The sequence below is a fragment of the Pholcus phalangioides genome, unplaced genomic scaffold (assembly GCF_987345545.1).
Source record: "Pholcus phalangioides strain wild (caught in Gottingen) unplaced genomic scaffold, Ppha-v1.0 ptg000008l_1, whole genome shotgun sequence".
Classification (NCBI taxonomy): domain Eukaryota; kingdom Metazoa; phylum Arthropoda; class Arachnida; order Araneae; family Pholcidae; genus Pholcus; species Pholcus phalangioides.
Window position 1 is genome coordinate 8,360,209 of NW_028301601.1, and position 26,704 is coordinate 8,386,912.

Sequence of the window (26,704 nt, forward strand, 5' to 3'; positions counted from 1 at the left end):
ACTTTCTCCAAGTAGTATCCAGCTTTGGTACTGGTCAACTGAACCATTCGCAACTGCTGCGGTTTATCTACCGTCGTTTGTAGATAATATCATTAAATTGAATTTGACAAGTCGTACCTTGTTTCTTTTTTAGTTATATAAGTACATATATTTAAAGACAATTGGCTACGTTCAGATGATAATTCTTCGAAATTGTGGAAAACGTTTTTATAAATTCATTTGGAAGAATGTTTTACACAGAATACAAAACTATTTTATCCTTGTACATGCAAATAAGTAACAACAAAGTGATGGCTGATTTAAATCATTTGCCAAAATGGTTTCGAAGGCAACAAACAATTTTTAAACGCGTTTTTTAAAGATTCATTTTTTGGAAACTTGGAATATGGTTATGTTATTGATCGAGTATGAAAATTCGAGGGGAAGAGTTTTACGTGTAGCTCTCATGAAAACTGTTTTAGATAGGTTAATAGGCATGTGCCAACATGAGCACCAATCAGAGATGGAAACAAGATTACATTGGGGAATTTCTTGATCAGATCTGTCATTAATTGCGCGGTAGATTACACAATCATCGGCAAAAAATCTAGTGGTGCAGTTGAGGGTTTCAGGGAGGTCGTTTATATAAATTAAAAACAGTAAAGGCGAGAGAACCGCTCCTTGAGGAGTACCTGAATTTACAGTGGAAAAAAGTGAATCATGATCTTTGAAATGAACGAATTGTTTACGATTTTTTAGTTTCTAACCATTTGAGCAATTCTACATTAAGACCAAGATTTGAAAATTTAAGAAGGAGTCTGTTGTGAGGAACTTTATCATAGGCTTTATAGAAATCCAAGAAGATGATATCAGTATGTACCTTCCCGTCAATGGCTTTGGTAAGGTCATGGATGAAAAGGGACAGTTGGGATGTAGTAGAAAGAGATCGTCTGAAGCCGTGTTGGTTGGGAAAGAAAAAGTTAATGGGGTCTAAATGAGCGTGGATTTCCTTTGCTATAATATGTTCGAAAATCTTACAACGGGATGAAGTAATAGATATTGGTCTGAAGTTAAGGGGGGTCGGAGAGGGGACCGGTTTTGTGAATGGGAATAATTTTATTGATTTTCCAATCGGTGGGGAGAATATCGGTATTTAGTGAGACGTTAAATAAGATTAAAAGAAATAGTCAGAGATTTCTTCCACGCAATATTTGAGAATGGAGTTGAATTGAACTAGGATCTTTTGGCTATATGTTCAGAATTAAATATCTTACAGCCGTTTGAGTTAAAACATGTGAATTTTTTGTGAAAATTCTCACGTATTGTTTCACGAAAACTGCCATATCTCAGAGAATATTTTGTGTATCCTAAAACTTTCAGTTCATTGCACAGATAACAGTCATATAAACATACAGTATTACAACCTATTCAAATAAATTGTGTGGTTCTCAGTACATAACGTCTGACATAAATACTGAAAATGAGCCAATTTTTAAGACATAATTTAGAATATCTCAAAAAGTTTTATAGATATTTCAGAAATTTCACTGCATTTCCTTATTTCATACAGAATTTTGATTCGAACCCCCACTTGTTTTGTGAAAATCACAGTTTTTACAAAAAAATAAGGTGCCCTGTACGTAGTCAGTTGCCTTAACAGAAAAAATGAAAATTTGACCGTTCTTCATTTTTACAGCACTGCTCAAGGGGTCGTCTCTGAGCACATAAGTTTTAACAAATAACTCATCACTTTTAACGTACACTCTTACACTATACGGCTAGCGCTAAAAGCAAATGTCATCGCGTGCGTATCTAAAATCCATTGTCATAGAGATGCAGCTTTTTCTCCTCGATCTTGCATATTTGTCGTGCATCAATATGCAAAGGTTCAAACAGATAATTGAGTGCGTTTCGACTTTCAATAAAATTAAAATAAATTATAGCGAAGAAGCATGTGGCAATTATTTTCATAATCCATAAATCATCCCCAAATTTTCTTTTTTTAAGTAGAAATAGCCAATTCATTCATTATCCCAGTCTTACTATGGATGTGCTCTAATATCGCTACGGAACGTGCCTCTGCGATCAAGTTGTATCGCACGAATATGAATCAGAAAATTCAGGAAACGTCATGTTTGTGAGTAAACCCGTGTCATATTTCGAAATCGAAGGATGACATGCGTGAAACGCTTACTGTAGTAGCGATTTCGATTCTCAATTAGGAATAAGCGTGGCAAAATGAATATAAAATGAAACGATTTGCGAACGAGGCACACACAGTACGGATCAACCGATAGTCATGAAATCGTTGGTATTGATGGTTCCAGCTCTCGTTGCTGTGATCCGCGGCCATCAGATCAGCGAGGTGTGTGTGTGTTTTTTGCCGTTATCGTGTTTTCCCGATGGCGAGGGGGTGGAAATAACTTTCCGTGATGCCAAGATCGTCCCGCTAGTCAATGACCAAGCTCCGAGTCCAAAGCTAACGGTAAGAGATACAATATTTCTCTTCGTTGGTAGAGTCACTCAAATTATACTAAATTGGCATACATTGTTGTGTCATACTCACTTATTCGTGCGGTGTTTCAAATAATTCGAGAGCTTTTATGATTAATTTGAATTTTCTCTGTTATGGAATATCAGCGATTCCGTGTGTTATGCGTACGCACTCGCTATACAGGATGCCCTGCAAGCTCTAATTCGGCTTTTATCTCATCAGCCATTCGTCGCGGATGTGAGCAACAAGGTCTGTGTGTGTGCTTTGCCGTCACCGTGTTTTGCCAATCACTTGGCGGTGGACAGAGCTTTCCGTGCAGCCAAGATCGTTCCGGAAATCATTGACCAATCTCCGACTTTAAAGCTAAAGGTAAGAGATACAATATTTCTCTTCGTTGGTAGATTCACTCAAATTATACTAAATTGGTACACATTGTTGTGTCATACTCACTTATTCGTGCGGTGTTTCAAATAATTCGAGAGCTTTTATGATTAATTTGAATTTTCTCTGTTATGGAATATCAGCGATTCTGTGTGTTATGCGTACGCACTCGCAATACAGGATGCCCTGCAAGCTCTAATTCGGCTTTTATCTCATCAGCCATTCGTCGTAGAGGCATGACTTTAATTTAAAAGTGCTCAAAAATATATATAGTAGTATTATTACTAGTACAGTAGTATTCAATCTTCGAGGACTTTTCACCCAAGACGACGCGCAGGATACGTGGGCAATTTGGAGGGCCTCAAAAAAATTCCGTGACTCCGGATTGAAAGTTAATTTCTTTCACAACTTTGCTCTTGTCAACAACACCAAATACAATTGGGATCCCAGTATTAATGACACACATTTTTTATCCCGTTTTCCCCAAAACCCTTCCAGTATTACTCCTCCCTCTGACCTTCCTTAACCTTCTCCCGTTCTCCCTTTAGTCCTCACCTCACGAACCGCCCTCCTCCTTAATTTCTCGTTTTCCACTCCAAAATAATCCTTTCAGAATTGGTACTGTTAATACAAGAAGTATAGACAATAAAATCTCCTTCGAATCCATCCTCTTGTCTCATAATCCCAATTTATCAGCGGTTTCAGAAACATGGTTGCACATTAATATCAGCAATACCGAATTCCTACCACCAAATTTTCCTGCCTTTGGTAAAGATAGAAATGCCCGTAGAGGGGGGGGGTTGCCCTTGTTTTCAACAGTTCTATTCCCCACTAATTGAAATTCCTCTTGAATCAAATATTGAAATTGTCTCTCGGTGCCGAATGGCATCACCCCAACTGCACTCCCATTGCAATTTCTTCCCTTTACATACCCCCTGCCTCGGACCCTCACTACCTCATTGAACTTGAAACAATTCTAGACCGATTTCATAATTCACATCTAACTATAGCCGGCGATTGGAATCTACCCGGTATAGATTGGCATAAAATGCAGTCCCTCTCGCGAAACCAAACAATAGAGTTCTCGAATTTAAAAAAATGGGTTAATACTCTATACTTGGAAGATCAACATTTTTAGTCGAATAATGGGTATTATCAAATCAAATCAATTTTTATTCATTTACAACATACAGAGATTTAGATTAGTTTAAACAAAACAAACCATATTTATCATCCAGAGGATGTGATGCCTGTACGGATGATTGAAAATTTACATGATAATTAATGAATAAAATATATAAAACATACGACATGAACAGAAACATAAAACAAAAAAAGAGACAGATATACAACATAAAAGAGACAAAATTATCAGTCAAATAAAAAAATACGTAAAGATAAAAAAAATCAAGAACGAAAAAACATACACAACACAAAAAAGACAAAGTTCTTAATGCATGGCGAGAAATGTAAAATAAAACAAAACATTATAGATAGAAATTATATTAGGAAAGAAAATGAAACTCGCACATACATAGACAAACAGAGACAAGAACAATTTTTTTTAATTGAAAAAATACACATAATTAAAGTGGCAAAGCTAAATTGAATAAATTTTATTGCTCCTCCTAAAGGTCAAAATAAGAGTCTACATCGTCTATTGAAATTAATAATTTGAATAATGATTTTTTAAATGCCGCGTGTGTGGGTATATTTTGTATTTCTAGTGATAGTGAATTATATAATTTCGGAGCTAAGTAATAAAAATGTTTACGAAAAATTTCTTTCCTAAAAGTAAGAATACGGTAAATCATATGAGGTCTTCGCACGGAAACATTATCTTTTAAACTGCATAAGCCTTTATTACGGTTTAAGAACAGAATAATACGAAAAAGAGCATTATGGCGTAAAGAAAGTACAATAGATAATGATTTCTAAAAATTGTAGAAGAATGAGGCTGACCCCGATTCAAAATTTTGAAAACTCTCTTTTGTATTGAAAATAAAGGCAATAAATTAGTTTTATAATCACCACCCCCATATAATTGCACCGTAATTTATAAGTGACTAAAACCAAGCACAGTAAACGTCTTTTAAGAAATTAGCGGAAACTTTCTTATTTGTATAATAAAAATTATATAAAACTAAACGAAGTTTCTTAAGTAGTTCATGAACATGAGATTTCCATTTTAAATTGCTGTCTACATTTAAACCCAAGTATTTAATACTCTTTTCTTCTTGAATTGCATCGCAATGACAATGAGGTTGAAAATCACAAGCGAGGGTATGAAATTTTAGATTAAGATGTAAATCAGATTGCATAAGATTGAAATTAACGTATTTTGTCTTCTGTACATTTAATTTTAAATCATTATCATAGAACCATTTTTGAATTACAAATACAAATACAAATACAAATACAACGCCACAACAGGCAAAATGCCCAACGAGGTGGCTGATAAAAAGATGCCCATAAAAATATGGTTGTCATATGTTTCAAAAATACAGCAACCCAATTAAAAATGCAATTAACACAAATTACAAACAATATATACACATGATAAAATATTATACAATGCCCATAAAGAATACTTATGGTTGTCTTATTCTAAGAATGGATAGCTTCTCGATTTACCCCAACATGTTTATCGTATTTCTTTTTAAACGTGTCAATTGTGTTAAAATTTACTACCTCCGGGGGTAAGCTATTCCATTTATTAACAACCCTATTGGAGAAAAATTCCCTGCGACACCATAACCTTGCATTGTCCCTCACCAATCGATACTGGTGTCCCCTTGTAAAAGCAGTCGATTGGCGGTGTACTAAAAGTTCATGGTCCATCCTATCCATCCCATTGAAAATTTTGAACACTTCGATCATATCTCCTCGACACCTGCGTTCATCCAATGTAAACATATTCAAAAAATGAAGTCTTTCTTCATAACTCAAGCCCTGTGTGCCAATAAGGACACGCGTAGCTCTTCTCTGCACCCCTTCAACCAAGTCTATGTCCCTCTGTAGGTATGGTCTCCAAAACCTTACAGCATACTCCAGTCCAGGACGAACTAAGCCTCGAAAAAGCGGAAGAATGACTTTAGGAGAACGCGAAGAGACCTTTTTGAAAATGAGACCAAGCATTCTATTCGATTTTTTGACAACCGCTGAACAATGTTCAGAAAACTTAAGTCGCTCGTCAATGAGAATTCCCAAATCGGTGACCCTAGTTGCATCCGGGATAGTGACACCATTCAACTCGTAAGAGAACCGTGGGTTGTTCGAACCAAAATGAGCGACCATGCACTTATCTACGCTAAACGTCATGCTCCATTCATTTGCCCATGCTGCAATCTTGTTTAAGTTGGTCTGGAGCAACTCCCTATCGCTTTCATTCCCGATTACCCCCATTAGCTTCAATATTAGATCGTGGTTAATATGATTCTTAAGGCTGTCAAGATCATCACATGAATACATTAAAACAGAATCATCGGCATAAGTGATCATGGAACCGTCAAATTCTAAATTACAAAGATCATTAATGAAAATCAGAAAAAGTAAAGGACCCAATATAGATCCTTGTGGGACTCCTCTATTTATATGGACATAATTACTGAAATTATCCTGTATTTTGACTCTTTGTTCTCTATTATATAAATATGAAGTGAACCAATTTAAAATATGACCCCGAATACCAGCTGAATTAAGTTTTTGAATGAGAATATAATGGTTCACATTGTCAAAAGCCTTTGAAATATCTAAAAATATTGCAACAGTAAATTTGTTCTTGTCAATGCCATTATAAATAAATTTCGAAAAGGCCAAAAGGGCATTTTCAGCACCTCGTCCTTTTAGAAAACCAAATTGGTTTTTAGCAAAAAAATTCACAGAATACAAAAAATTATATATTCTAATTGAAAGAATTTTTTCAATAAGTTTAGAAAAAATCGGTACAATTGAGATAGGCCTATAATTCAGCAGGGAATTTTTATCGCCAGCTTTAAAAACAGGAGTAATCGTGGCTCGTTTCAGTGACTCAGGAAATACAGCAAGTTGAAATGAGGTATTTATGAACTTTGAGATAAATGCGACATTATTTGCAGAAAACTCTTTAATTAAGTATATATTAATTCCATCGTAATCATACGAATTAGTTTTAGAAAAAGAATTTAAAGTATTATCAAGATCGACTACATCAAAAAAGACAAAGGAATTTATGGTAGGCGCAAGGTATTTTTTAAAATCATCATTGTTACCAAATAAAGACGTATTGTGGCTTATATGATCAAAGTGGGGGTTGAATTGATTTGCAAGTTCTAGAGTATCAGTAGAATCTGGCAACACAATAGCTTTATTTTGTTTTTCCACAATACTGTTAATAAATTCCCATTTCTTTTTATTTGTATCGCATTTCATAAACTGTTGCTTGTAATATTCATTTTTAACAAATTTAGTACGCATTTTAAGCTCATTGGCTGTGCATTGATACGCTGTTCTGTAGATTCTGTCAAATGGATATTTCCGCATTTTTTTATACAGTTTTTCTTTTCTACGAACCATACGTAACAATTCGTTTGTCATCCAGTTATTATTAAATTTATGCGTTCTCCTAGTGCGATATTTGAAGTTATTTTTAATAGAATTCAATGCAAATGCAAAAGCTTTCTATTGCGTATCGATATCAACATTATCCCTCCAATTGTATTTATAACTATTTAGAAAATTAGAAAGCATATTTTTGTCGATTACTGTAAAATACCTACAATCAGAAATTTTTGAGCTTGGAATTGTATTATGGCTCTATTTCATAACTATGGGAAAATGATCAGTTAGATTATTAATAATTATTCCAGAAGAAATAGTGGATGGGTTATTTTGTGATTTAAAAAAAATATGACCGATGCAAGTGGATGTATCTCTCACTCTAGTAGGCTTATTTATCATTTGATCATTTTTGTCGCACCACGGTCATTTTCTGCACACGAGGGCTAATTAGACCGGGACCTACAATTTATCGCCGATTCCGAACGGCAGGCTTGTTTTTTTATACTCATCGGGAGGTTGGTGCGCTAACCTCTCGATGGGGGGACTCCCTGCGGTAGCAATTCTTTGCTGCGGTCAAGTCGCCGTTTTTTTTTGTACCCCTGTGTCAGGAAAGTTTTCTGACAAGGACGAACCGGGTATCGAACTCGCGACACCTCTAAACATCCTTTGGTACTTTAGGCGAGCTTCTTATCGACCGGGCTACCGCGCCCCTGGGGCTTATTTATCAGACACTTAAAACCATATTGGCTTAGACAGTTCAGGTAATCAAGGACGTCAATACTGTTTGTGAAAATGTCTATATTTAAATCCCCAATAATTATAATATTATTGAAATTAAGGTTGGATAAAACAGATTGGAGCTCATTATTAAATTCAGCTACTGTGAATTGGTGAGAACGATAGATAAGAGTGCAATATTAAATTCCCTGCTGAATAATAGGATACATTCAGCCGTAGTGAAATGAATATCAATCTGATTAAAAATCAGATTTTCCCGTACAAAGACTGCGATTCCCCCCGACCTGCTATTTTCTCTGCAACAGAAAAACGAGTTGAAATTTTCCAACTTATTATACAAGTTCACTTCATTACTATAAATCCAAATTTCAGAAAAAATTAATAAAGATATTTTGTTCAAACAACCTGAAAATTCTGCTAAAAAATTATTATAGTTAGCTCGCAAACTCTGAATATTTGTATGAAATATATTTAAACTATACTTGGTTGGTAAATACGTAAAAAATGCACTTATATCATCCAGACCTGTAATAATTTTACAATCATAATCAGGTTCAGTTATTATATCAGTTAAGAAATCGAAGGTAAATCCTTTTCAGAGTTTATTCGTATGACTCTGGATGATTCATTCTTGCGCAAAAAAATTTTGTCGTCACGTACCCAACCAAACTTATAGTCATGCTCAACTTTAAATTTTCGTACAAGGAAAAACAACTTCTTCAGCTCAGGAGTTAAATGTTCATTGAAATATACCGGGGTAGTAGAGAATCGTGAATTGATTTGTGACGCACTTACTTTTTTAATCTTTCAGTTTCTTCAACACCTGATCACGCACCAGCTTGGACGAGAATTGAACGATAATCGGTTTAGGTTTGTCTTTATTCATACTAGGCACACGGTGAGCGACCATTATGCTGTTGATCATTTCACATTCAGCCAAATCTTCGATCTTAGATAAGATCTGGGGCAGATTCTCATTTTCTGATTCCGGGACATTAGTAATCTCCATGTTAGTACGCCTTGAATATTGCTTCAACTCAATGATGTCATATTGCAGTTTCCTCATTTCGGATTTGATCTCCATATTTTCAGTTGCGAGAGTCTCATTCCTTGATTGCAATTCCTCATTTTTGTTCTGTAGCTGAATTAAAGAGTCCTTCAGGTCTTTTATGACAGCATTATTGAAATCGATCACTTGCTTGAATTCTTCCAACTTGTTGGTTACCAAGTCCTTGAGATCGGTGTTTTGTTGCATAATCCTCTCCAAGAAATCCGAGATATTCGGGCAATCACTACCGCCAGCAAAAGTATCCTTGGGGGAGGACGTACACGCAAGTCCATTTCCTCTGTTTATCCAGTGACAGTTTACGAATAGCCTTACCGCTGAAACCGCTACACGTGAAATGGTAACTTCATTGGCACCCGCTACATTTGAGTGAATCGGAAATCTCAACTGAATCAGAGCACGTGTCACACTTCGGCATGATTAAGCGATGTAATTAGATGACAGGAGCTTAAACACTTACAAAAATTAATTCATCAACAATTGCTTGAACCTATTAACAACAAATTAGTCACAAAACTTCGGGAAAATTACTAAAAATTAAGAAAATTTACGGAGCGACAAGTAAACACAACCTACGGCGTTCGCTGTTGCCACTCAACAGTACAATATTAAAACTTGCCTCATCTGACTGAATATTATGGAATAGTACATCAAGATTCTTTTGAGATAGGCCTACCTCTGATCATGTGCCTAGCCATGGGGACAAGGGTATTGCGAGTCCCTTTCACCCTTTCTAGGGAATTCCTGACCAAACTGTCCAAGCTTTGCTCCTCGACCAAAGCAATCTGAGCACTTTTTTTCGAAGGAAGATGAGTTAAGGCGGATACACACTACACTGACGTGGCGTGTTACCACACGTTTGTGCGTGTGATATAAAGTTCCACCAATGAGTTTTCTGTAGGTACGTTCACACTGTGTTGACGTGACGTGGTAAAGTCTGTGATGATGTAATCTGACATAACACGCAAAAATCCGTGCGCACCACTCTGACGTGACGTGGGACCGCGTAGAAATGCGTGCGATATAAATTCCACCAATGAGCCTCCTGTAGGTACGTTCACACTGTGCTGACGCGACGTGTGAATGTGTCGGTTCATGAAATCCGACGTTACACGCCTTATTACGTGTCACAAAAAAAATCAAATCGTTCAGATTTTCGTCAGTCGTGTGGTGGCATGTGAAGACGCCATATTTGTTTTCCTCGTTCATGTTTTGATCAATTTTGTTTTTTGTTCGCGTTTTGATTTATTTGAATTTTCTTCGTGTTTTCATGTAATTTTTGTTTTGCTCGTGTGTTGATGATGGAAGAGCAACTGATCGAACACGTTTCGGTCAAATCGTGAAATCGTCATTCGATCAGAAAAAACTTGTTTTTCTCCGATTTTCAGGTCAGTGAAAAAATTATTTACTTAGTCTTTGAAATTGTAAAATTAAACAAGTATATCTTAATATGAGATAAATAAACATATGTGTTACGGTAAATTTCACATATGCGGTTATTATACATAATAGCTGGTTATTATGGACTTACTAATCGTCTTCCTGAGTTTGATAAATTGCCCTAAATTTATCACATTTACCGGTGATTATGTATAGTACCCAAGCGTGATTAGTAAATTTAAATACTAAAAACTGCAGCTTTTACTGGTGATTACGATAATAATCATGCGTCGCATCGTTGGTCAACATGATAAAACGTACTATATAATAATTCACACAAGATTGTAAAATTTTTATCATTGTATCGGGGCACGATCGTAAAATTTGTTATCATTACGTCGGGGTACTGCTCGTCAAATTTGTTATTATATCGGGGTCCGACTATATTCATCAGACATAACTCATTTGGAATTTTTATTCATATTTATAAATTTCCCCAACTACACTAGGAATTATTTTTTTTATATGCAAATTATCAAAAACAATACATTTTGGACAGAGGCGCCGACATGTAGAAAACATTGAGGGGAGATGAAAAATCCTTTTTCTTCCTGTATATATCGGACCCCATACGCCGAAGAGGCGAAATGGTGCATTGCATTGTACATGAATTAATTATTGGGGGGAAAAGGGGGGCTCAGCCTCGTCATAAAATTTATTTGAGGGGGGGGGACAGTCCCCAGCTTCCAGCGTCTATGATTTTGAATTTTATTGGGGGCTTGCATTTCGAAATTGACCTTCAACACAAGCGGTCGGTGATATCAAAAAGGTTGGGAAACGCTGCAATATAACGACCAATAAATATCATTAAATCGACCAAAACAACGACGGAAATCAGCTTCCTCCCCCAAAAGATATGAACAAAATTCGTCTTTGAGTGTGTTTAAAATTTCTCTCTGTTTCCCCTTTTTTTAGAGTATAAAATGGCGGCCGAAGAACACAGATTGAAGAATGCAACCGACAGAATAGCCGAGATGGGCCACGCTTGGAAAGCACAAACGCCTAGAGCAATAAAGTTGCACGTCATGTCAGAGACGTGTGAATTCAGATTCGGGGAAATTCTGTGACGTGGGAATTTCCACGTCACGGAATTTCCACGAATAAGATTTCACAAATTCGATATCGTAGTGTGTTTCGGTCTTAATGCATCACACCAGTGTGCACACCGCATAATGTCTGATATGATCTCGCGCCATCTGACGTCACGTCATAGCAGTGTGTATCCGCCTTTAGTCTATTGCAAGGATGTCGATGCTCTGTACGTTGCATTGGGGCATCAGTAAAATCCCCTAGAGTGGAGGTTATTCATAGATTCCTCTAAAACCAGCTTGAAAGCAGTACTTTTGCACAATGGTAATGAAAACCCCTCCATTCCCATCGCTTAAGGGGCCCACGTGAAGGAAACATATGAAAACATGAAAGTTTTATAACGGATGGTTCAGTATGAAAGACATGCCTGGCACCTTTGCGGAGATTTGAAAATCATTGCTCTTCTACTCAGTCTTCAACTAGGATGTACCAAATTTTTTGCTATTTCTTGTACTTGTGGGACAGCAGAGATAGACAAAACCATTATATAAAAAAACAATGGCCACCAAGAAGACAGCTCGTTCCGGGAACCAAAAATGTCGTCAGTCAGCCCCTGGTGGATCCCCAGAAAGTCTACCTGCCACCTCTACATATTACACTGGGATTGATGAAAAATTTTGTTAAAGGAACGAATATACATACTGTATAGAAATGGCGACGGTTTATTAGCTTTCTAAAGAACAAAATTTCCACGGGTCAGTGACGCTAAAATCAAGGAAGGCATATTCGTTGGCCATCAAATCCGAGAATTAATGAACGATGCTGAGTTCAATGCCACCTTAAATGAGCAAGGAACACCAGCATGGGAGTCATTCAAGAAAGTAGTCCAGAACTTTCTTGCAAATAACAATACGGACAAATATAAGGGACTTGTGGAGGAATTACTTCAGAACTGTAAAGCTCTTGGTTGCAATATGTCACTGAAGATACATTTTCTTCACTAACATTTGGATTTTTTCCGTATAAAAAGAAAATCTAGGTAATGTCAGCGGTGAGCGATTCCACCATGCAATCGCATTATCAAGGCAAGTGGAGCCCAATGCCACATGCTGGCCGATTACTGTTGGACATTAAAAAGAGATATTCCTGCTGCAAAATACAGAAGAAAATCATGTAAAAATACCTTTTGAACTGCCATTAATATTAGAATTTAAGTTATTTTACGTTGTAAGCAAATGCGAAAAATATACGTTTCTCAAAATTTTAAACGCGTGTTACTCAAAAACTATGCCTGGCAGACAAATTCTGAAAGCAGATTCGGAATCAGTGGGAAAATACTATTTGATCAAAGGAACACGAAAAAAGTGAAAGTTTGTTTACCAGTGTTATCGAATGTCCAGCAAAAATTTCTCTTTTGAGTAAGTTCTTGCCTCCAAATTCAGACCTAATGTGCTGCCATCTATAGGTGGATATACCTAGCAAGTACGGTATTTAGCATTAGAAAAGCGTAGCTGCCAAGTCTCCCGAATTTTAGCTTCATCTCTCGACCTCTCGAGAAGTTCTTAAATCTCCCGCATTTTTACGAAAATCACAAAAAATCCCTAATTGTCCCTAAAAATTCCCTACTTCATTTGAAAAGAATCCCCGCTTCTGAAAACAATCCCCAAGAAATTTCTTGTGGAGCAAAAAGTATTTTGTCCGTTTTTTTCCCCCTTTCGAAACGACGTCACACGTCGTAAATAGGGGGAATAGTGAAAAATTTATTTTCAATATATATATATATTTTTTTTTAACCGGGGAATTTCCAGGCCAGGGGCAGTTGCTACTTTCGCACCTCTAGTTCCCAACCCATGATCTGACCTTTAGGAATCTATTTCACACTTCATTGCTTTTCATTCGCCACAAATGAGTGATAAATGAATTTATGGTGTATGGCAAGAACACTATATGCATATAACAAATTTCCAAACACAAGAATAAATCTACTTCTGGAGAGATGATGTTATTTTCCCGGCCCGTAATACATCGGGACTCGTGCAAAGATTTTTTTCAGTTATGGGACGCTGCAAATGTTTTAATATTAATGCGTGGTATGAAGAAAAGAAAGTTCTGTCTCTAGTGTATAGATAGAGCACTTGCTCGGTATGCAAGGGTACCTGGATTCAATTCCTGGAGAACTTTTTTCCCTGAAGTTTCGCATCTCGGCATAATAACCAGGAAAATCTATTTCCTGAATATACATGTTATTGCCAAAACTCGAAGTGCGGCCGTCTCGCGAAGGCCACTTCGCGACTCCACCAAGATTTTTGGTCAAAGTCCTAATTACAAAAATGTGATTCTTACCTTGGCCTGCCATTCCGCCAAGTGGCCGGAGATCCCTGGCAAAAAGATCGATGTACTGACGGGCCCAAATCCTTTTTTATGACATGAATGTCGCTCTCCACTTGTTAATACAAGATATACAGAAGACCCGGTAGAGGCGGAGATGAGTTTTTTCCTTCCTTAAAAAATCAACATCTCAAATAATAAATATCTTCACAACATCCAGTCTTCTGTATATCTTGTATAAATCCTTTTCTTTAATCGCCAACGTATGAGACATGTCTGCATGTAGCAGCTGTATTAGTGCGACCAGCAGCTCCATGCGACGAGACAGAGAGAGAAAAAAGTGAAATTCGAAAGGAAAAACTATACAAATAATTATACAAGCGTATAGTTTTTTCACCAAATTTTAGGGGAGAAAATAATTACAGCATCGTGACTACGGTTTGATTGACATTAGTATCACGGAAAAAATACGGAACTTGTCCGAAACGAACGCCAAAGTTATATATATATATGTCTTTGGCATTCGTTTGTTCATTCATTGCTTGAGAACTAATAATTATGTTTCGAATAGGTGAGTTTTACCAGCCTAAATGTTGACTATGGGCAAAAGGTTCAGGACATATCATCAATAAGTATGCCGACCGTTTCATTCGCTGAGGCGGAGGTATTCGTCAACTATACCTTGATCCTGATTGGTAGGTAATCTTTATCTAATATATAATTCTTTATTTTTGTCAAATAATTTTCTGTCAAATTATTTTTTTGTTATGACATGCGATTGTTTGCTTAGCACCAACCGGTTCGAGTAAAAATCTGAATAACAACACTCAGCTCGTGAACTGGCTCGTCGTCAACATCCCCGGCAATAAAATCAGTGACGGTCGCACTGTCGTACCTTACGTAACGCCAGCAAAATTCTCAATAGGTGAGTATAGACATTGAAATATGCTGTTACACTAAATATAAGTTGGTTACGAAGACAATAGTATTGTTCTCTGGATATAGACAGTCGAATCCCTTTCTAACGAATACCGTTATAGCGAAAATTTCGTTTTAACGAATACTTTTCTAATCCTCCAAGATGAGTTTACATAGGAACAACGGAAAAACCTGGAATTCCTTAATAACGAAGTGATTTCTCCGGTCTATTGAAGTTCGTTATAACGGGAATCGACTGTATATGTACATAATTTAGTCGTAATAATTTGTATATTTGCATAACTTTATTTTTTAGATAGTCCTTCTTTGTGTTGAGTTATATTTTCTCCTGCGACTCACTGTACTCACTGAGCAGGGTCCTTGAAATCCAGCGGTGAATCATTTTCTTATAAACAAACAGATTCTTAAGTAAATTCGTGGTGTCCAGTACGTGAAATGTAGCCACTGTGCGGTCGTGAGGGCATCGTGCTGAACTCTCATCGAGATGATCCAGACCCCGTTGGCGGTACAATAATGATTGGATCAAGTTGGTTTTCTACGGTATTCCAACTTGAAGGCGTGAATGTGAGCCGATCTCTAAAAACGTCTTCCGCAGAGAGCACGCAGACATACAACACATAAGCGCACCTTCATTTCAACATATACCAATTCGTTAGCAGATCCGCAGAGGAATATGGACGAAGTGCATGTGTTTTAGTAGTAGTAGTAGACCTACAACGCGATACTTACATGACATGAAAATTCAAGCATTTGCCATCTTTACTTTGGAACATGGCAGATAGATGACAGCACCAACAATAAAACGAAACAAACACATTTATCACAACATAAATACGTTTAAAACTGAAAACACACATTCCGGCATGTACCGATCCAATAGAGATTCCGCTAAGGAATGTGCACGACTAGCACGTACGGTTAAGTAGTAGTAGTAGTATCCGAAATGTCTGATTGCTCATTAGCTTCATTCTATTGAATGGCCACGGCCAGATCCAAATGGCTGTTTAGCTCCGAAAAATCATTCACAATCACACATTCAATATTTAAATACGTATGCTCATTTTGGGGAAAATATGCTTATGGTTATACCTGAGATCTGTAATCACGATGAAAAAGTGTGTTGTGTGTTTATTTAGCTAATATGTTGCACGTATGTTCAAACATTTTCATACTCGTTGCAGTGAATCGCATGAGCGTCTTCCTTTACTACGAACAAACCACCGTCTTGGGAAACGATACTCTCAAGTCGTTCAAGGATAACCTCAGATTCGGATTCAATGTCAGGGAATTCGAGAAACAGTTCAACCTCGTGGAACCACCCATGGCTGGTAATTTCATGCGGTCGGTGTCCTACTTTGGATGAATGACGAATATGTATAAGGATGTAATTAAGTGAATAAATACAATAGATATATTACATACAAATGTCAAGATTCCAATTTCTTATTGTCATACTCCTGTTCCTGGGATCTCTTTCAAAACGTACGGCATGTGTTATATAAATGAGTCGCGGGGGTCCTCTTAATGTACATAGGGTCTCCCAGGAGCGTCGCGAAACAACATGTCATAGCTATCTGACAATATTGATTCGTGCCTACTCAGAATGAAACAGAGTTTACACAACTGAAGAGTTGTAAGTCAAAATCATTTTCTTTCGAATTAGCGGGTTTAATAAAATCCGCTAGTATTAAACCCGCCAGTACCAGTAGCAATCGAAAAAGCGTCCGAGTGGTGCATTGCGAAGATGCTCGTCTTCCACCCCTGAAGGTTACCATATGGCTCCACGGGTTCGATCTGGTGTAAGAACATCGAATGTGTGCAAGTTCTTTACCTCCTAACCAGATCATGGTCCAACGCTCTGTCTCAATGAAGAGATTTTCGCTGTTGGCGAAGGAGACCTGGGCCATTCATCTTGTTGATTTTTCAGCATCCAATTGTGCAAATGTGATTTATTAGTTTGAATGAATATGCAATATGTATACAACAAAATGTCAAAAAAGATCGTGAACCTCAATTTCTGCAGAGGATTTCGGATCACCGAATATTGCCGGTAAAGCCTGGACAGCGGACGTTAGGTTAACAACATATGCATGCATAACTTCCAGCATGCCCAAGTCTTCTTCGACAACTGTGCGGCTGGTCATGATTTGGTTAGGAGGCGGAGGTAAAGAACTTGCTTTCGATTTCATTCCTGTAAAGCCTTGAGGTAACCTTCACGGTGGAAGACGAGCATTATCAAAAACCTCGGAAGGTCACATCAGCCCCGTGGATGTGCACATCTGTGAGTTGTTTGTTCCTACGAAACTCCCAAGATGTCAGAGGCTCCCACTCCAACGGGTTTTGTTTGGGCTCAAATTGAATTTCCTAACAATGAAACTTCTGGTGCATTGAAAATGTTCAAGTTTTCAATTAATACATTTATTATGATCATGTTCACGAGAGCACCGCAGTTATCTGATGAGGGAACAAGAGAGCCCCGTGGGTATCAGAATTTATCAACCACTGCCATAAAGTAGGGGAATACTTAACATGGTGAGAGTTATTACCTCATATAGTCCACAATATACACTCGTTCGCCAAAATATTAGGAACACCCTGCTACTCAATACTACTACTAATATCGTGTGGGACCTTCTCTGGTTCTGTTGACAGCAGATATTCTTCTTGGTATGGACTCTACAAATTGCTGAAACCGTTGAGGAGATATATTTGCCCATGCTAACGGAACGGCAGCTCTCAACTACGTCAGATTAGAGGGAAGTTTTTTGGAGCTTTTAAGAGATATTTCAACCTCGTCCCACAAACGCTCAATTGAATTGAGATCGGGTGACCGAGGGGCCATTGAAGCAATTGAAACACTGAATCATGTTTCTCAAACCAACCTGAGATAATTCCATCCCCGTGGAAGGGTGCATTGTCCTGCTGGGAATAGCCACCATCATCAGGGATTATTATGGCCATAAATGGGTGCACGTGATCAGCAACCAGGCATTGACGGATATTTCTAATGGAAATGAAGGACCAAAAGTGTGTACTAGGAATATTCTCCCCAGACCGTGACTCCGCCGCCACCCGCTTGAACAGTTGTCATGTGGCATACCGGATCTATAGCTTCGTACTGCTTGTGCCACACACGGATCCTGCCATCAATGTCATGAAGAATAAATCTTGATTCCTCCGACCAGACATCCTTTTTCCATTCATCAAGTGTCCACCTTCGGCGTTTGTCAAGTCTTGTATGGGCTTTTCGGATATTTTTTATAATTATTATTATTTTTCTGTTCATGTGAGTGGCAACAGTTAGTTTTGTCAAGCTGGCGAGTCCAGTCCAGTCTTGAAGTGTTCCTTTGAAAAGATGTAAATAAAAACACGTTAAGTTTTTTGTCGCTCTTCAAATTAATAATTGAACCCGCGATGCTGGTAGCAGTTAATTTCCCCGGCCAGCACGTTTCGAACTGAACATTTTTTGGTACCCTCGGCGGGACTGTTTCGATTAATAGTGTAGTATTTCCCGTAATTTGTTTCTAGTGTGTTTCTTATCGCGAAATGGAAACTTTGAATAAAACAAGAGCGGCACAACGAACTGCTTATACGAAATCATATAATAAGTTGGAAGTGTTACTTTCTACCAGTGATGTGCAGTCAGTGGCGGTAGAGGCAGAACTGAACATTTTTATTTCTAAGGCAGAGCGGTTGGACGGCACGCACACGGCTATTTTAGCCCTTCTGGATGAAGCCGAATTTGAGGCCGAGTATGAGATCGTGGAGGATTTTCGTGATAGAGCTTTAAGAATTCGTTTAAGTGCTCAAAGAATCATCGATACACCTCATCACGGAAACAGCAGTGCTGACACCTCGGTAATTCGTGAAAATGTTACGGACCGAAAGTTTAGGTTACCGAAGCTAGAGTTGCGAAAATTTGATGGTGAGGTAAAAGAATGGTTGCCGTTCTGGAGCCAATTTGAAAAGATCCACGTGGACAAGGACATTGCTGAATCGGACAAGTTCCAGTACTTGTTGCAATCAACGGTGGAAGGATCTCGTGCGAGAGAGGTGGCGGAAAGTTTTCCACCCACCGGGTAAAATTATCAGAAGGCAGTGGACAGTTTGAAGTGTCGGTTTGGACGTGATGATTTATTGGTAGAGGTGTACGTCAGGGAACTTTTGAAGTTGGTTCTAAAGAATGCCACATCTCAAGGTTATTCAGACAGGTTATGTGTACTTTATGATAGCTTGGAGTCACAAATACGTGCCCTCGAGACTCTGGGAGTTACAACTGAGAAAAGTGCTGCGCTACTTTTTCCGCTAGTGGAATCCTGTCTTCCAGAGGAGCTACTCAGAGCTTGGCAGAGAAGTCCAAATGTTGAACATCGAAGTGATCCACAGATCCGACTGGAGAGCTTGCTCAAGTTTGTTAAATCTGAAGTTGAGTCTGAAGAACGGATCAATCTCGCAATGGCTGGATTTGGTTTGAGGGAAGTGTTGCCAAATAAAGGAGGATCTCATAGAGCAACTTGTGAGAAGGTGCCCACTGCCGCTAGTTTGCTTACTTCAAGTGTACGTGATGGAAAAGTTTGTGTTTTTTGCAATTGTAAGCATGAAAGTTCAAATTGTTTCAAGGCTCAAAAGATGATTTTTGCAGATAAACAAAAATTACTCAAAGATAAGGGACATTGTTTCAAGTGTTTGAAGGGGTCTCATCGAGCTGTCAGATGTAAACAATTTGTGAAATGTGCTATTTGCTCTAAGGGTCACCATGTTGTTATGTGTCCAGATTTAGCAAGTAACAAACCAGTTACAGGGACGTGTCAAGGTGAACGTGTCAAAGATGCTGTGAAGTTACATAAAGAAGAGTCAATCAATTTGGCTAAGTTCTCCAAATCAAATCCGAAAGTACTGTTGCAAACGCTTAATTGTTATTTAGTCAAAGGGAAGCGTACTTTGAAGGTGAGAGTATTATTTGACACCGGCTCTCCAAAATCGTACATTAGAAAAGAGACAGCTTCTGTTTTAGGATATGTACCTTTGCGCCAACAAGTGCTTTCTCATTCTCTTTTTGGTGGGAGAAAAATTGGTGAAGAAGTTCATAATGTATATAAGATGGAATTAGGAAGTTTGGATGGTAAATTCCTCTGCAACTTTGATGCTCTTGAACAAGACGAAATCTGTGACAACATCCCTTCAGCACAGAATGGACCTTGGATGGAGGAATTGAGATCTATGAAAATTTTTGTGGAAGATGCTGAAGATACAAAAGGTGTTGACGTGTTGATTGGAGCTGATGTGGCGGGAAGATTATTCACTGGAAAGAAAAGGGTTCTCAAATGTGGACTTGTTGCTATGGAGACCTGTCTTGGATGGACTTTGCTGGGAAAGACTAATATGTATTTGGAAGATGGAGATACAGTAGCAGCAACGACCATTGCAATGTTTGTAAAAGAATCCAAGATATCAGATCTTTTCGACCTTGATGTGCTTGGCATAACTGATCCCGCTGCCACAAAACTGAAGCAAGAGAAGGAGTTTCTGACCAAACAATTTTTTGAAGAGACTGTCCAGGTGAATACAGATGGCAGGTATGAAATTGCTCTACCTTGGCGTGAAGATCATTCACCCCTACCCTCTAATAAGGACTTGGCTGTAAAGAGGTTGGACACCATGACCAAGAGACTCCATACAGAAAATTTGTTCAACTCATATGGTGATGTCTTCAAGGAATGGGCGTCCTTAGGTATCATCGAAGAAGTACCAGATGAAGCTGTAGAAAAAGAACATTATTTGCCTCATAGACCGGTTGTCAAGAAACAAGGAACCTTCAAGGTGCGTCCTGTGTTTGATGCTTCAGCTAGGAAGGTAGGATCGCCCTCTTTAAATCAGTGTTTGGAGCCTGGTCCCAACTTGTTGGAATTGATTCCTAACCTTCTTCTAAGATTCAGAGAATTCAAGTATGGGCTCACTGCAGATATTGAGAAGGCTTTTTTACAAATAAGTGTACGTCCAGGAGATCGCGATTATCTACGTTTCTTGTGGTGGAATGAGAAGGAAAACTTGATGATCCTGCGTCATTCTAGAGTTGTATTTGGCGTCAAAAGTAGTCCATTTCTCTTAGAAGCTGTTCTGGATCATCACTTGAAGAAATACTTAAATTATTCAAAATTCCAACACACTGCTGAGAAACTCCTCAAGAACTTCTATGTTGATAATCTTGTCATCAGTCTGGATAATGAATTTGAAATTCCATATTTCATTGAACAAGCTCGTTCAATCATGGCTGAAGGAAAGTTCAATTTGAGAGGATGGCAGTACACAGGAGATGACAACCCAGATAAATTCACAGCACTTCTAGGACTTGTGTGGGATCGTGAAAAAGATGTTCTTAAAATGAACTTGGATTGGTTGGAGACTTACGAATTTGATAAGATTTCCAAAAGGACAATTCTTTCTGTGACTCACAAAATTTTTGATCCTATCGGTTTCTTGTGTCCTGTTTTGCTGAAACCTAAGCTGTTGTTACAGAGAATGTGGAGGGATGGCTTGTCATGGGACAATAAGGTGAAAGATGATTTGAAAAAGGAGTTTATGGATTGGTATGTGGACCTTATTCTTTTGAGGGATGTGTCCATTGAGCGTCATTTTTTGCATGAATCAGAGAGTAAGAAAAGTGTTAGTGTTCACACCTTCTGCGATGCAAGTGGCTATGCATACGCCGCTGCAGTCTTCATTCGTGTTACGTGTTTGCAGGGCATCAAAGTCCATCTATTGGCAGCTAAATCTAGAGTTTCTCCTGTGAAGCCCGTCTCTATCCCTGGTTTAGAACTGTTGGCTGCCACGGTGGGAGCTCGCTTATGTAAATCTGTTTTAGAGGGGCTCCAGTGGAAGGATATTGAACAACATTTTTGGACTGATTCTACCACAGTATTGACCTGGATACAACAAAATGAACCGTGGAATGTTTTTGTACATAATCGAGTACAGGAGATAAGGAAGTTGACAGATCCAGACCTCTGGAGATATATTCCAGGGACTAGCAATCCTGCTGACCTACCATCAAGAGGCTGTTCAGCCAGACAATTGTTGTCAAATAAATGGTGGAAGGGACCTACATGGCTTTCACAACCAGAAGCAGAGTGGCCTGCTACAGAACTTGTATTTGACAGAGATGCTATCTTAAGAGAAAAAAAGAAATCTACATCAAATTCTGTAACTATTTGTTCATTGAGCCAGTCAACTACTGAAGGAGATGGAGATGCATCTCAATTCGACTACTATTTCTCAAGCTATGACAAGATGATTCGAATGATGGCCTGGATGTTGAGATTTATTTCTAACTGTCGTGTTTCTAAATCTTTGAGAGTGACTGGAGAATTATCGTATGAAGAAGTCAAAAGAGCAGAAATCAAGTTGCTGAAAGTTGTGCAAAACGAATACTTCTTGGATGAAAAGAACAAAAAGAAATTGAGTTCATTAATGCCATTCACAGATAATGATGGACTTTTGAGGTTGAAAACCAAGATAACTTACAGGAAAGATACGTTTGATTTTCGCAGTCCTATCGTTTTGCCTTCAGACCACAAGGTGGTAAAGCGACTAATAATGACAGAGCATAAGAAGAATTCGCATGCTGGGACTCAGATGCTGTTGAATATTCTAAGAGAACATTATTGGATTTTGAATGCAAGAAAAACTGTAAGATCTGTTTTGGCTAAGTGTGTTGTTTGCTTGAGGCATGCCAAACAGACACTGACTGCTCCAACATCTTCGCTGCCTGAAAACAGAATAAAAGACGCAAGTGTTTTTGAGATTGTTGGAATCGATACAGCTGGGCCCTTATACTTGAAGGGAAATATCAAGGCGTGGATATGCATATACACCTGTGCTGTATTTCGAGCTGTTCATTTTGAACTTTTATCATCTCTATCTACTGAGGCTTTCCTGCAAGGTTTTCGGAGATTTATTGCACGTAGAGGTAGGCCCTCTATTGTTTACTGTGATAACGGTACCAATTTTGTGGGTGCTTCCAATCAATTGAAACTGGTTGACTGGGATGAAATTGCCCGACATAGCACTACAAAGAGAATTCAGTGGTTCTTTAACCCATCTACTGCTGCCTGGTGGGGTGGTTTTTGGGAACGATTGATTGGTGTTACCAAACAGATTTTGAGAAAGGTTCTTGGTCGATCTCTTCTGTCATATGAAGAACTTTTGACTGTGTTGTGTGACACTGAGTCAATAGTGAATTCTAGACCACTTACCCATGTATCAACTGTGGATAGTAGCTTAATTCCGCTATCACCAAACAGTTTCTTGCAAGACATCTGTGAAACTGGAGTGCCTGATGTTGATCAAATTGATGAAAAAAGTCTTAAGAGAATGAAGTATCGACAGCAATTGGTAAATGACCTTCGGAAAAGATTTCGATCTGAATATTTGGGGCTTCTGATTCAGAGGGGTGAGTGTAAGAAATATGACAAGCAGATAAATGTTGGTGACATTGTGCTCATTGGAAATGATTCAACAAAATCTATCGAATGGTCATTGGGACTGGTAACAGAGATATTGCCTGGCAGAGACCAAGTGAAAAGATTGGTGCGGCTGAAAACATCTAAGGGTGAATGCCTGAGACCAGTTCAGAGACTTATCCTCCTAGAAGTCTCAGCGGATGATACTCAAAGGTCCAAGATGCAGGAGGTGAAGACTAGGTCTGGCAGGACAGTAAAAGCTCCTACAAGACTGAAACTTTGAAAATTGTCTCATTTTTTTTTTATTTTGACTAATTGAAAATAATTTTTTTGCCTTCGAGTTGAAGTCGCAATTTTGCATATCATGTTTGTTCTTAGATTTTGATGAGGATTAAGTTGTTTTCCAACAACTTAAGGTGGGAGGATGTCAAGTCTTGTATGGGCTTTTCGGATATTTTTTATAATTATTATTATTTTTCTGTTCATGTGAGTGGCAACAGTTAGTTTTGTCAAGCTGGCGAGTCCAGTCCAGTCTTGAAGTGTTCCTTTGAAAAGATGTAAATAAAAACACGTTAAGTTTTTGTCGCTCTTCAAATTAATAATTGAACCCGCGATGCTGGTAGCAGTTAATTTCCCCGGCCAGCACGTTTCGAACTGAACAGCGTTCTCTAGCCCACAAAAGCCGTTTTCTTCTAATTTGCTGCGAAATCTAAAGGACTCTTGTGGTTGCCGTTTACTGAAACCGATTCATTATAAGATCCGCCTTGTAGAGCGTATATGATTTGGTTTGGATATGGTTAAGGATATGATTTGCGATGATTCTGAGTTATATTGCGGTGCAATTTGTTGCGGTGTAGCACTTCTGTTGTAAAGCTGCATTAAGAGTCAACTTTCAAGTGGGTTTGCTTCTGTTGCTGCACACCCATCTTTTTCTGAGGAAGAGAGAGAGAAGAAAAATTTCACATTTCAAAACTGAGAAGTCCCTCACTTTTCAAATGTGATTACAGAGATGTGTAAAAGGTGGGAATCCGTGCAAAATTCTGTAGAAAAGTGCCAATGAAATAGAAGCACAGTAAAGAAAGCAATGAATTTGTCCAACGACAATGCAATTTCCCATCTCCGAGAAATCCTAAAAAGGAGGAAAAAAGCAAGTGCCATTGGATACGTTCTTTTTAAAATCACACAAAAAGAACAAGAATGCAAACAACAGTGAGTCCGTAAATCGTCCAACACGAGATAGTCCTCTTTTCTTTCGTTGTTTAGAGGCCGTTCAAGTAAATCGTCGTCATCGATTGGGGGGGGGGGGGTGAGATGGGGTTTCCGATTTGCTCACTTTTGATGACAAGGGGGGGGGTTTGGATAATGCTTCCGTCATCAACCACCCTTTATGAAAATATGAAATATTTTTAATGGCATCTTACTCCGTGCGCCAAAAACCAGAAAAACCTTTCGATAGTTTGTGGACACTTTGAAGTAACATTCCCTCCCCACCACCATTGATAAGTGCCCTACAGCAGGGTTTTCCAACGTGAAAGCTCTATCGGAACCCTTGATGATTATGAGTCTATTCCGCGGAACCCTTAACAAATTTTGAAAATTTTTTCAGTATACAGGGTAATATGGACCATAATTATGACCCATATTTTACGCGACAGATTGATTTTTTTTAATAATATACGGCTATTTCATCGTTTACATAAAAACGTTTTCGTCAAGCTTGCTAAAAAACCCACTTTGAAGTTTTTAAATTGTGAATTCGTTATCTTAACATCAATGAAAATGACCGTTTCTTTTCCATTCGGTCATCTTAGTTATACACATAGCTTCCGGATAGCGAGAAACACGCTCATTTCATAATTTTAACTTGAGCAATGAAGTTAAAGGGCTGTCAGTTTTTAGCAATTCACCATATAGGTTTTTTTCCTGGAACATGCTAAATGTCTGCTTGTCACGTGATGTGTTACTGGAGTGCGGAATCTTGAAATTTTCGGCTGACAGAGATACGGTATCAGCATGACCCCTTTCCCCCCCCCCCCCCCCACCACAAGGGCGGGGCTGACAGTGACAGGGTTCTAGCCTTGGAGCCCGGGAAAATTCTCATCATTTTTTGTTTTTTTTTACCCTGTAAATTAACTACAAAAAGGGAACGTGAAAAGTCTGGCCGTGGGGGGGGGGGGGGTGCACAAAAGATCACAACCTGGGGGCCATGGTTATCAAGGCCGCAACTACATGCTTTTACTCAGCCGGGGCAACCACACATCTTGGCGCTCTCTTTTCACTTCTCTTTGAGAGCCACGAAGCATGGTTTACGAAACACTGATGTCGTATTTCGGTTCTTTTCTTCCAGACAACTTCTAAAGAGCTGGATTCTATGCATTTCTGCTTTGCTTAGTAGATACGGGAAACGAAACAAAAAAAAATAACTTTTTTTTTAAAGAAAAATTACGTTTCTCTTACGAATCTTTTGGAGAACAATATAACAAAACTCAAGATTTAAGGAACGGCGATACGATGCGAATTACAGGCATTTAAGTATAATTTATAATATGATTTTGAGAAATTTAATGTTTTTTGTGTCATTTTTCTCAAGAGCCAAAAAAACTGGTACAGGCATGCGTATGCAAATAAAGAGATATGGAACCAATCAGAGTACGGCGCTGCGGTCGGCAACGCCTATATAACACAACAAGTGTCTGGCATAGTTGTTAGATCAGTTACTGCTGCTACAATGGCAGGTTATCGATATTTAAGTGAGTTTGAACGTGGTGTTATAGTCGGCGCACGAGAGATGGGACATACCATCTCCGAGGTAGCGATGAAATTTGGATTTTCACGTACGACCATTTCACGAGTGTACCGTGAATATCGGGAATCCGGTAAAAAATTAAATCTACGACATCGCTGTGGCCGGAAAAAGATCATGCAAGAACGAGACTGACGAGAATCATTAAACGTGACAGACGTGCAACCCTTCCGCAAATTGCTGCAGATTTCAATGCTGGGCCATCAACAAGTGTCAGCGTGCGAACCATTCAACGAAACATCATCGATATGGGCTTTCGGGGCCGAAGGCCCACTCGTGTACCCTTGATGACTGCACGACACAAAGCTTTACGCCTCGCCTGGGCCCGACAACACCGACATTGGACTGTTGAGGACTGGAAACACGTTGCCTGATCTGACGAGTTTCGGTTCCAATTGCTTCGAGCTGATGGACGTGTACGGGTATGGAGACAACCTCAGGAATCCATGGACCCTACATGTCAACAGGGGACTGTTGAAGCTGGTGGAGGCTCTGTGATGGTATGGGGC

General features: G+C 38.6%; 2 protein-coding genes across 2 annotated transcripts; both read left to right on the forward strand.

Annotated features, from left to right (window-relative positions):
* Nucleotides 1–2,256: 2,256 nt before the first annotated feature.
* Nucleotides 2,257–16,355, forward strand: LOC149083597 (uncharacterized). Its single transcript, XM_089235388.1, has 5 exons — nt 2,257–2,464; nt 2,696–2,842; nt 14,566–14,689; nt 14,785–14,919; nt 16,115–16,355. Exons 1-5 carry the CDS (start codon nt 2,279–2,281, stop codon nt 16,294–16,296), a joined length of 774 nt encoding a protein of 257 aa, XP_089091514.1. The 5' UTR covers nt 2,257–2,278; the 3' UTR covers nt 16,297–16,355.
* Nucleotides 16,356–17,039: 684 nt separating this feature from the next.
* Nucleotides 17,040–23,675, forward strand: LOC149083598 (uncharacterized). Its single transcript, XM_089235209.1, has 3 exons — nt 17,040–17,126; nt 18,462–18,975; nt 19,078–23,675. Exons 1-3 carry the CDS (start codon nt 17,040–17,042, stop codon nt 23,673–23,675), a joined length of 5,199 nt encoding a protein of 1,732 aa, XP_089091335.1.
* The last annotated feature ends 3,029 nt before the right edge of the window (nt 23,676–26,704 follow it).